The sequence below is a fragment of the Tenebrio molitor genome, chromosome 6 (assembly GCF_963966145.1).
Source record: "Tenebrio molitor chromosome 6, icTenMoli1.1, whole genome shotgun sequence".
Lineage (NCBI taxonomy): Eukaryota > Metazoa > Arthropoda > Insecta > Coleoptera > Tenebrionidae > Tenebrio > Tenebrio molitor.
This window is the reverse complement of record NC_091051.1, coordinates 226,738-239,229: the sequence shown is the minus strand read 5'-3', so window position 1 is coordinate 239,229 and position 12,492 is coordinate 226,738. Positions and strand designations below refer to the sequence as shown.

General features: G+C 37.5%; 2 protein-coding genes across 2 annotated transcripts in view; one reads left to right on the top strand and one right to left on the bottom strand.

Annotated features, from left to right (window-relative positions):
* The window catches only part of ds (dachsous cadherin-related 1), a 121,869-nt gene that overhangs the window by 81,173 nt on the left and 28,204 nt on the right, over positions 1-12,492 (top strand). The window lies entirely within an intron of this gene.
* LOC138134299 (facilitated trehalose transporter Tret1-like) lies at positions 5,670-9,416 on the bottom strand. The gene is made up of 3 exons (XM_069052488.1): positions 7,970-9,416; positions 7,234-7,331; positions 5,670-7,175 (listed from the first exon to the last, which is right to left on the bottom strand). The coding sequence occupies exons 2-3, from the start codon at positions 7,289-7,291 to the stop codon at positions 5,812-5,814; spliced, it is 1,422 nt and encodes a 473-aa protein (XP_068908589.1). The 5' UTR covers positions 7,292-7,331; positions 7,970-9,416; the 3' UTR covers positions 5,670-5,811.

Here is a 12,492-nt window from a genome sequence, read left to right as displayed (position 1 = left end):
AGCCACGATGAATGCGAATATTTAAGGGCAAAAAGCACTATGTAAAATCGCCAAACCGTATCAGATTTATTCGGAGAAGTTCACATTGTTTTTCATAACCGATCCGGTGATGCTTATTATACCTAGTCAATATTTTTAATAACTGATCGGGAATAACTGTGAATAAGTGGGCATGGGGCCCAGGAAAAAACTCCCAACAACGGTCGAATTAATAGAACATTGTCTCGGCGGCCGCCTCCATCTTGAAAAACAGAAATAACTCATCCGATAACTGCGTCGACGGGGAGAAAAAAACACACAACGCTTCAACACCTAGACGTGATCACGAGAATTTTAATTAATTTCGCGTCCAAAAACTGTTTAACACTTTCACCGAGCCTGCTGAAATACAAGTCGAGTACCTTCGGGTAACATCCATAAATAACCGTCGGTGCGCCGAAGAAGGGCCATTTCGAAGCCCAAAGAGGATGACAAATGTATCTACTAAACTTTTTCATTCACATTGTGGTTAAATGGGTATAGTTGAGTGCCATGAGATTTGCTCGACGTTAGCTGTTGAGCCACCCTCGATCACGCTTTTCCGTACAGCTAATTCAGTTTGGAAGATGGCTCCAAAACACCACTGTCAATCTAAATCGATTTCTCAAACAAATACAGGGTGTCTCAGCTAAGACTTTCGATTTTTGTGAAATTTAAAATGCGGATATTTTAGATGGTGAGAATAAAATCCCATTAATGCAATTACCCAAGTCTTAAAAACGTAATTTTTACATGCCTTTTTAAAATGTTGAATCACTTGCGTTTGTGCCAAAAGAGATGACCAAAATTCTGCAAAATTGCGCGTTTGTTTCATACGCATCTACGTTTTTGCATCTGCAGCTACGTTTAACACAGTTTTTTGCTTTTTTCTTGCAAACCAGACGTCTTTCGAGAACCAGTTTCTCCCTACAGCATTTTTATTGACGATCAATTTTTTGATGTAACAATATTGAAATTTCTGTCGCTGTAGTCTATTTTTAGAGTATTTTCAATAAATTTTCACAATTTGACGTTTCTAATAAAGCGCGCCCAATTTTGACAGACTTTAAAGGGTGTACAAAATGTTGCTTGGCAATTAATCATCAATTGTTTCAAAAGGTAACTGCTCAATACCTTCAAATTTTACAATACATTTTTAACGACAATCCAACTCGAAAATTTTTAACCAATCGAATTGTAGCATTTTTCAAATTTGGACCAATCAAATTGATTTATAGTGAGAAAACACCGAGCAGAGTGAAAAAACAACCAGCTGAGTGAAAAAACAACTAGTGGTTTTTCAGCGAAAAAATTTATGTCAAAATGAAACTCGATAAAAATTTTCTCGGTGGATTGTCAAGTCGAATACAATTCGTGGTCTAATTTTTTCTGCAAAATTTGTCATTTAAGGCATTCGTAGCTTTTGCTTTTAGAAAATTACACTCGTCTCCTTCGTCGACTCGTGTAATTTTCGTTGCAAAAGCTACTCATGTCTTAAATGACAAATTTTGTCGGAAAAAATTAGACCACTTATTGTATTATAATATGACAAAATTTAATCTTTTCGTTGAATCAGACAAGTGATTTACTTAATTGTTTGTGTAGATCCCTATTTTTTAATGTTTAACAATCTAATAATAATGGCACATAATTTTAGTTAGAGGAAACATGTGTTAAAATTAAATTTTTTAACTTGAGGTAAATTTATTATTACTAATGTAATTTAACCATGTTGAAGATTGAGTTCTTGTTTGTTGTTGATGTTTTTCGAATATACATTTTCTTTTACCATAACCTCAATTTTTTGTTTGACATTTTTTTTATCTAAGATTTGCTTATACCTACTTTGAATAGGTACTGGTTATGAATTTGTGTATACAATCTGCTATAACATATTAAAAATGACACTGACAGCACGGATGTCGTTGAAAACGACTAAGTATACCAACATATAAATATTTCCACAATTATTTAGTGATGTATCGATAGATAATACAGGGTATTTATAAATAATTGTCTGGTCAAGCCAGCTTTGCAAAAAAAAACATTGTGCCGCTTTTTTTAAACCGTTGCCTAATTTTTAATTTTAACTCGTTATTAACTGTCACTTCTGACATTAACGTTTTGTTAGCGCTTTTCAGTAGAGTTTTCGTTCTTTAAACAGACTGGCAGAATTTAAGAGGTTAGGTTTTGATGTTGAAGACAGTTGTCTAAGTTTTATTTTCGGGGCGGCAGTGACTTTGACAGTGTCAGATTTTTCCTATCTTTGCTAAATCAACTAATAAACATCAAACAACCGTTCTGTGATTCGACCAGGTCCATTTATTACTAAATAAGAGTGGTTGCTATTGGTTGGATATTTTGACCGCGCAAGTTTCCCCCACCAAATGTCCCTTCAGCTGCGAACAGAACTCTACTTGAGAACATAAAAGATTTATCATTGAATCTTACTTTCGTAATCGTGCTTTCATCTTTCAATAACGGAGATTTTTTTTTCTGACGGGAATTCGAGTCTAGAATTTGGGGTACATTTTTACCTTGACGGGAATTCGTGTGCGGGATTAGATTAACTATAGACTTGGAACTACTGGTTGTAGGACACCCAGTGTCTGCATGTACCGGCAACCCTCTTCGTTATTACGCAACGAATATGCCCCAACAAAAAAAAGGCATTAAAACCGTAAACATGGTGCCTTTCCTTCTGACATTTCATCGTCGTAAATATGCAATCTCAAATGCCTCGGTAAATAGTTGGTCGTTTGATGTTTATTGATATTATGACCACAAATAACTCCGTCTAAGTGATTATATTTGTACGACGATGTCCGGATGATTTACGACAAGTAGAGAGAAATCCTTGGTCAATCACTACGTTACGCAACAGCGCCCGGAGTCGAGCTGCTCGTTCAAATTGTTACGATGAAATAAACAAAAAAAAAAAAAAAAAATTGAAAGATTGGAACAAGACGTAAAAAAGTCTCGAGTCGTCCGCTGTTCCAGAGACGGAGCTTATCGACGTTTTCGGGCGAAGAAGTCGTGCTCACAATCGAAGTCTTCGTGACAATGGCGCGAGAAACGAGAGATGGACCGCGCAGATACGAAACACTTTCGATGATGAGGAATAAACGACGTACGAACAGCCCTCCAGTATATCTTATTAAGTTATTAGAGTCGGAAAGTATTTAGGACAATTGGCGAGCCGTCTTACGGTGTTCTGCTCTACGTTGTGATTTATGAAAATCTCCGAATGTTTGTTCTTCCAACGAGTCGGCGATGTATAAAGCCGGCCACAGACAAAATAAAAATCGTTTACGAAAATTGATCAGGTTAGGATGCGACAATCGCGCTCAGCAGACATGTTGGCCTGTCTTCGGGTAATGGATGATGTCCAAAAACTGTCATCCTCATTATCGAGGAATTGTTTTCGATCGATCATCCTTTATACGCCGCCGGAGTGTAACGAAAAGGGGTCGCAGGTTTCACTTTAGACGAAATTAGAGTTTTTACGATGAGGGGTTCTCTGTGATGTTGTTTTCGTTTCGATATTTGAAAAATTCGCTAACAGTAGCGGGATTATGTTAATTCCGGCATTCCGAGACACGAACGCCAGTGAAACTAGAGATTATTAAAATAGTTTAATTCCAGTAATCTCCTTATGTAGATTAAAATATCCAGTTCTATTAATATGTTGCGAGAAAAATTAACATAATGCATTACTCAAGCGCAAAATTAATCGGGACCACGGACCCGGTCGATGCTTTCTGAACGATGCTTTTTACCTGCTTGTGCTCCTTTCTGTGAGAGCTTTTGCTCCTCTAAATGCTGGCTCATGTACCTACGCATACTACATTTTTAAACTTTTATAATATTAACTTTAGCTAATAGTAGATTATATCATTAGGAGTAGAAATGGGTCTTTTTGTGCCAAGCCCAGAGATTGAAGACGAAGCTAAGCAACACGTTTTCGAGAGTTTTGTTTTCCGCAGCCGCCATTTATCTCTTTTTTTTAAATGATCGTATTGTTTTCGTTATGTTGCTTTATAGCACTGCAGGATGAAAATTTTTCTGTTGTGCCGGAACCCGCCAATTATTTTTCACAGTTTTGTCCGGTGCCTGTCATACCGGTCCTTTCCTGCTGCGGCGTTTCCTGGTTCTTTAGATTTCTACTGCCCACACAGTCAAACCGTCCGAACTCGCGCTCAACTTAATAATTGGATTTTAAGAAATCGCCGAAATTAAATCGATAATACCGGAATAGAGTCGATTTTCAGCGAGCTGTTATTAAGGAGTCTTAATCGCCACGAAATTTTAACGAGTGTCCCGCTGATACTATCTTTTGATTAAGGTTTAAATTAACAAAACAAAAACTGTATTTGATTAATTGATGTATAAATATTATGAAACGGGGAGCCCGCATCACGTTCGCACTAAATCAGACGACAAGAAGAAAAAAAAACTTATATACCAACAAACTCGTCCCTTTTTAATTAGAACGGATCGCTGACGGCCTGCAGCCACAATGCTTGTCGAAATATGCAAGATTCGACTAATTGATCTGGAAATGTGTTATGACAGGTCCCGGCGATCCAGCGTTTTCGTGGATTTTTTGTTTGTCGATTTTTGGTGACATTATAATTTCAAGCGGTCAGAAGACTAGATAGGTGTAAATTCTTCGCCCCGATATTGACGGAACACATTTTCTTTTGGTTCGGTCGAAACGTTGTGTTCTCGATATCGTTATCTAGTCGTCGAGAGGCTGGAATGAACTCTGTTTTGAAATAAACAAGTTTGCCGCCTGCGTGTAGGTGGCTGGACAATGGTTTGGTATTTCACCAGCGGTACCAACCGTGACGTCGTCTTCCCTCAAAGAGCTTAGACCCTACTCATTTTGCGAAATCGGGTGTACCTATTTGATATTCCGGAGTAATGTTTGATGACCTGGTCAAAAATTTTGTCTGCATCATAATTTGTTCTAAGAATAGAAGACCCCGTAAACGACATCCTTGAAACTGGAAGTGACTAGCTCCAGAACACCTCCGTGCAAGTGGGATAATTACCCATTGAGTAGTGATTGTGTCGTTCTCAATCTGGGTCAAGCGATTTCCTTCCGACGAGAAAAACTCCCTTAAATTTTCTGGTGAGTGACGACGAAGACATTGCTGTAAGGGCTGTCACAGCGTGGAACTGAACTGTTCCGATCCTCGCTGGGAATTTTTCCGATGGCGCGTAATTGATTGTTTCGTTGTCGGGTGTGGCGCAATCCGGGATGGACTTGACGCGATGAGAACGCCGAAATTCCACGCCGTTGTCCCTTATCTAAACAAGTTAGGGCACTTAGAGCGCGGCATCGTGTGTCGGGTAAACAAAATGAAAGGAGGGAATTGAGATGTGACCGCTCCCTTTGAGCTCACAATCGATCAAAGGGACACCAAGTGTCCGAAAATGCGGCCGTTCTATATACGAGATGCCGAGGAAACGGCCTTCGAAAGATAACTTTATTAGTGGAGAGAGCGATATGAATTAGCTGGGACCGTTCTACAATGTTGGAAACCCACACAAGTCACGGATTTTGAACAGGTCGTTGACAGAAGGAAATTGGGAAACACTCATGCTCGTAAAGTGCTAGAATATAAACAAATTTTAATTGACACGTCCACATTTGCAACACTAATTCTTTCGCCTAGAAATTTTATTATCAGAAAAATTACAGTTTTTATAAATAGGTACATAATAAAAATATAATATCACAGTGTTATCCTTTTATGATGTTGTCTGCTTAAGCAGTTAGATCAATCAAACGTCGAATTTCTTCTTCTTCTTCTCCTTATTATCTACGATGTCACTACTGCTGCCGATCAAAAACTGTTGGATCTCCTCCAGAGTTTGTCCTTTAGTTTCGGGAACGCATTTCACTATGAAAATCAACCCGACAGCTGAACACACGGCGAAAAACCAGAAAGGTACGTACATGCCGTATTCATCTTTAGTAATTTGAAAAAATTTGGAAGCTACAGCCCCCATGCTCACTGAAAATGTGTCGGCAGTACCTAAAGCCACTGCTTTAACATTCGTCGGAAACAGCTCGCTTAGTACGGAAACCGCACCAAAACCGAGTCCAATGCTAAACAAAATGTTGTAAGCCACGAGAGACGTAATGGGCAACCAATCAAAATTTTCGACGAAATCGGGAAACCAGTCTTTAATATAGAAATAAGTAGCCAAAAAGAAAACGGAAATGCTGCAACCCAGAGTTGATATGATCAAGAGGCGTCGTTTTCCATACTTGTCGACGATAAAAATTGCAACCAAAGTAGCCACCAGTTCAAACGAACAATAAATGATCACGGATAAGTCCGAGTTGATCCGACTCCCGGCTTCTTCAAATATCGTGGTAGTGTAGAAAAGACATGGATTTTTACCACTGAACTTATTGGTAAGGCAAATAATGACGTAAATGATGCACGCTTTTCTGTTACTAGCAACCGTAACTAAATCCGTGATTTTCGCCTTCTTACTTTGTTCCTGTCTCGTGACGGCTTTGCACAACATATCTAATTCTTCTTGAACGTCGTCGTTTCCACGCAAAATCCGTAAACTTTTCTTTGCCTCTTCCAGTTTGTGTTTCTTGATGTAGTAATAGGGAGATTCCGGCATCCAAATGAAAACGACGAAGTGGATCAAGGGAACGAGGGCGCAAATCAACGACGAAATAAAAATCGAATACATTTGTCCGATGATATTGATGAAGAGGGTTCCGATGATTCCCGCTATCGTCGGTGTCGAAGCGAGGAAGCCTCTAATTTGGGGGTCGGAAATTTCGCCGATGTACATCGGCAAAACTGTGTACAGAGCTCCTTCGGTGGCCCCGATCACAAAGCGAATTGCAGAAATCATGAATATCGATCGTGAAAAGGCTATGCCGATGAAACCGAGAAAAACGATTGGGGTCATCAAGAGGGTTGAGTTTTTACGACCGATTAAGTCGCCGAGAATAGCAGCGAGAAGAGCGCCAAAAGGGGAACCCAGCAATGGCATTATAGCACACCAGGAACCTTCATCACTGGTCGTGGGAACTGTAGAAGTTTCACTGAGCAATTGCGGCAAATATGGTGACGTCCATCCTAAATTGATTCCTGAGCTGATGATTGAAAACACCCCTAGAGAAAAATGTTTAATGTTAATTAGATTAAAAAAAAGAAAAACCGAGTGATCTACCTGAGAAGGTGGCCAAGTACTGGAAAAGTCTACCTCTGCTGATGTGCGAAAACTGCATGGTTGTCGTGTCTGACTGAGAGAGTCACCAGGATCGGACTCTTTAAAAGAAATATCAAAATCAACAAGAATTAAATTAAATAAATATTACTAATTCTTTGGCAAATTTCTGTGACGTGTATTTGCAGAAACTAATATTTAAGTCAACAGGATTTACTTAAATCCTGGACAAACATCGTAACTCCTGGTCAAACAATCAAATCAAAAATATTTACAGTTGGCTTTCTTTAGGTTCTATTTTTGGCTTTGCGGGTCATCAGGGTTAAAAGTAGCGACGGCAGTGCTTGCTTATTTCTTGCAAAGAAATTATTATCATCATGTCTGGCCAACTAACGCTTGCCATATTTGACGGTATTTGAATCATTATTCCTGAGGGCGATCGTGGCTGCCTGTAATCTTGCAACTGGGTCACTGGGGACGAACGGTCTACCGATTTTCACGTGGAAAATGTCGTGTTTAAATTTATAACTTCAATGGCACCAACACGTAATGGAGAATTTCTGCCGATAATCTTCGGCAAATATTTATATTTTTCCGGTTTTTGTCTGACCTATTTTTAAAAACGAACAATGTCAGTTTCTGGTTGAGCAGCTATAAACTATCCGACAAGACGAAGGGGATTAAAAAATTGTTTTGCGAAAAGCGTCTTTTAATAATCAAGCAGGTAATACACACGTACAAGATTTTTAGGTACAGTGATATTTGCTAGTTTTTCTCGAGTTTTTGACAATGATCTTCACCGTCTCATCTTGGATCGAAATTCAAAGTAGATAGGCACTTCTGTAATGGATGTGTTCTACAAAAAGCCGCACGAACATGTTGTCTCCCATCCAAACTCCATTCGTAAACCAGCTGCGAGAATTCTCCACAAATGACTTAATCTGTCGAAAAATAATGTGTCCAAATAGTTTTTGCAATTTTGTACAATCTTTAAACAATAATAATAAGTGAACACAGTAATTTTGACGTTTTTTTGACAGGTACTCCTACTATGTACATAGTACCAACTATCGAAAGAAACTCATCCATTAATGTATCAATTTCGTAACGGAGTGGATTAGTTGTTATTAAAACAATGATAGTAGCAGCCGATGATTCTTTCTCGTCTGACGAGTGCGCTGTTTGTGGTATGAACATTACCATTAGGTACAAGTGTTAGTTAGACTCCGGACGAGCCTTTTTCTCTTGTCTACGATCTTAAAGGTGAAGAATTTTTAAACAGTAATTGCGGAGTTTACTGGTTCGTGGCTACAGCATTTGTCGAGGTGGTCTTTCTGATTGATTTATAGTGTACGTTGTGCACAATTATACCGTAATTAACTTTGATCGTCAACTTTTTCGACGGCTTCTCGAGAAATTCTTACAAAATTAATAAATACCCGCCATCATTAGTATTCTCAGTCTTTGTTCATGTACTAATATGCATAAGTTTTTTTTTTGAATATCTAATCGACTTTTTCCGAATAAAACAAACAAGTCGATCTCGCAGACATGACACACGAAGGCTCTAATTAGGCAGTGAATACAGACAGACGCTCATTAGGATGCAGAAGGACATTATCTCGGACCCGAAGCGGCTCTATCACCTAAGTACCGAAAGCAATACAGATCCGAACCATAAATTATCGTACACGTCACGTTTTGATTAGGCCTACCAGAAACACGTACTCGAGTCGTCGCTCGGACACCAGAATCGATTTTGCTATCGCGACCATCTCGATTTATCGAGTACGGTCCATCGAATTCCGACGAGAGATGTCAATCGAGAGATATAGCGACGCCCACCTCTCGCCCCGTCGAATTTTGACCTCTCCATAATCATCCTGTCGGCTTCGAATGCGGAATGGGTTAGTTACTTTCCGACCGACCGTTCTCTGCAAGGACACAATTTCTTCCAAAAAAATCTACGTGATGTTTTTCTTGTTTTTGGACATTCATATTTGCAAAAAACGCGTTACAACGTGTCCCGATCAACCGGATATTGATATAACTATATTAAGCCTAAGTGGTACTGTTGATGACGATACCAACCTATTAACGACGCCGTGAAAAATGCTGCCATTACCTCGCGACCGGCCGCAATAAATTTCAACCTAAGTCTTTTTCGGCAATTAACAAAACTAAGAGATGAAAGTCGCGCACACGTACCTATGAATAACATACGTGTAAATTAAAACAAAAACAAGCTTTTGTTAAAATGTACACAAAAGAAGAAATTATTTTTTGCTAGGCCTTCGGCTTGACTTGAGATAATACCAAAGAGTTCCTTACTCTTTGATAATACTTCATAAATGGCTGCCGTTGAAGTGGGAAGTCTACCAATGATACGCCTGATTTAAAAAAAGGGTCTGAGCCTATCACTGCAAGTTCCCACTTTAGAGGGCAGTCGTATGGGCAAATCAGGCCGAAGGCTTCGGAATTTTTTTTCTCTTCTTTTTTAGTAGGTACATTTTAATAAAAGTTTGTTTTATTTTTTAATTAAATAATTGTAACTCTTTCGCAAGTGTGTAATTTTTATTATATTACATTAAATTACAAAACTCAATCGTTAATTAATTAATAAGATAACTACATAGGTACCTACTTATATAGAGGTTATTCACCGCAGAGTTGCCGCGAAAATTTAATTTAATGCAACACAAATTACAGTTTAAAACAGCGTCTAGATTTAATTTTAAATAATTAATAATCCTTGCCAATCAATTTAGACTCTGACATAATAAAATAATTCGTACGTCAGTTTTTACGCAATCTTATCAGGTATTCAAACGATGAAAAAACAGACATGATTCTTATCTTTGGTGAGTGGCGTAAAAATGCTGTTCAAGCTGCACATGTTTACTCTCAAAGATACCCAAATAGGCCTATTTCTAAAATTTTTGTCGAACGTTGATTTCTTCCAATACATATTTCTTCTTATAACCTTACATAGAGAAATACAAAATGTCATTTTAACTTTTAAATGAAACTACATGGTAAGTATCTAGCAATTTGAGCTGTTGGTATTTTGTGTTGCATAACATTAAATTTTCGCAGAAACTCTACGATGAATATCTCTGTATGTATGTAGGTACAGGTCGCAAAACGGAGCTTGATACTTGAGATGCACAGATAGAATGACAAATCCGACTTGCAAGAAAGACCGAAAATCCTTCGACGGCTTCGTTTACACTTAAACATCATAATTTTGCTCTTGATTTTCTAGAAAAGCGCAAAACATTGAAAAAAACATTTAAATGTTATGTTCTAATCTAAACGAATTGTTGCTGGTCTATCTGAGTAAAACAACTAAACCATTTCGAGCTTGCCATCAAACCTAAATTATTCTCTTTATTTCTCCAAAAAAGTAATACTAATCTATTATGTAATTAATTTAGGAATAGATGACTTAAACCACGATGTTTGAAAAAAATATCCTTCAATGGTTACAAGTTGACAACATCAAGTTTTATAAAAACGTCATTTAAAAATGTTTATATTGAAAACCATCAAACCGTCCGGCAATGATGCAAATATATTATCGAGTCAATTATATTTTTCATTTTCCTGAATTGAGCGGTGGGCTCTCATGCTACATTTTAATGCACTGTTGCCAGATAGTCAGCTCCATGATTGCCAAGTCGCATGATACGAATTATAAAATTCTCGTCGCGAAACGAAATGACAAAAATATTCGCTGACTGTCCGACTAACAGAGAACTCGGAGGCTCAAAAAGTTCATCGTGTGGGCAGTGAATGGCAGAAAGCTGACACCTTGCTAAATTGATTGGTCATGTATAGGTGAACTTCAAAAAAAAAAAGTTCAAAAATTGTCGTGTGCAAAAGGGCGTTATTCAAAATTTTCGAGTTACGTAGCTTATCGGATAGCCGATGTTCAAGTATTTTTTTGGTAGAAACTTTGTAATATTCTCTGTAGCCATTTGGTTGTAAAAAAATAAACAATTTTCAAAAAAGTATTGCGTGTTATGGAAAGAATAAAATTCAAATGCCTGTATCTCTGTTCGACGCTCGCGAAAAATTCATTAATTTTGCCGTGTTTTTACGTTTCTCACTCCGTTGCTCGAAAACTAAGCCTCAAATCGAAAAAATGTATTCTTTAAGAACTAAAGACAGATATTCTCTGATTACGATGGTGTTTATTATTATAATTTTGAGGAAATATTAATCAAGTTATGATTAAAAAACTAACGTTGCAACAAAATCTCTAAGCCATTAGAAACGTAAACTACGATCACCCTCCCGCACCCCTCTGATTCCGCGCTTGGCCACGCCTCAACACCTACCGACACAATAATCATTATTTTGTTTGTAATATTTACATTATAGTCCTTTTTTTAAAACAATTGTCAATGTCAAAATTTCCTTAAAGACCAGGCTATACCACCCTAAAACCTTTCCTTTCAAAAGTTAGAAAAGTATTAGCCGTTCACGATTGTTTTAAACACGCAGCAGGCCAAGATATTTTTTGTTAGGTTGGCGTCAGATCCTGTCATATGACGTTTCGTTGTTAAATATTCGTCTTATTGTCAATTCCGTAATTAATTAATAAAAATATTATGGTGCCGCATTTTTGAAAACAGTTGCTCAATTTTAATTCGAAATAATGAACTGTCCCTTCTGTCATTGACATTTTGTTTGCGTTTTTCAGTCCAAGTTTCTTCGTTCCATATACTCGTATCTACATATTCGTTTTATCGTAGTTGGTTACAGTTAATAAACACCAAAAATCTGTATTTTTCAATACAAATTGCAAATACGTCCGCTTTTAGAGATAAACAGACTAGCAACATTTGGGAGGTTATGTTTTAATGTTTTGTGTTTTATTTGAGCTTTATTTTCTTGAAGATGGTTTATTCTATTGAACAGAACACGTTCATTGTTTCTTACTTTCGAACTGAAAGGTTTATTAATGATGAATGGACATATTAATTATTTGTGTGTAAAAATGAAATACAAGCAAAATAAATCCGGTCAACATTCACGATGATTCTTTGTTAACTCACATTGGAAGAATTGTCAACAGGTTTATAACAACGAGAACAAGGATAAATCATCAGGATGGCCACCAGTGTCTAATGAAATTGTCGAGGATTTGAGAGAAAGGGTAGAAAAGAATACATAAATATCTGTAGCCAGTTTATCTCAACAATCTGGTGTACAATAGGTGTTGTGTATGTTGTTAAATAAATTTAAGATTTTATT

Excerpts from the sequence above, each read along its gene's own strand:
- LOC138134299 (XM_069052488.1), bottom strand. The coding sequence starts at position 7,291 with ATGCAGTTTTCGCACATCAGCAGAGGTAGACTTTTCCAGTACTTGGCC. Across the intron at positions 7,176-7,233 it reads GTACTTGGCCACCTTCTCAG|GGGTGTTTTCAATCATCAGC; the intron begins GTAGATCACTCG and ends ATTTTTCTCTAG.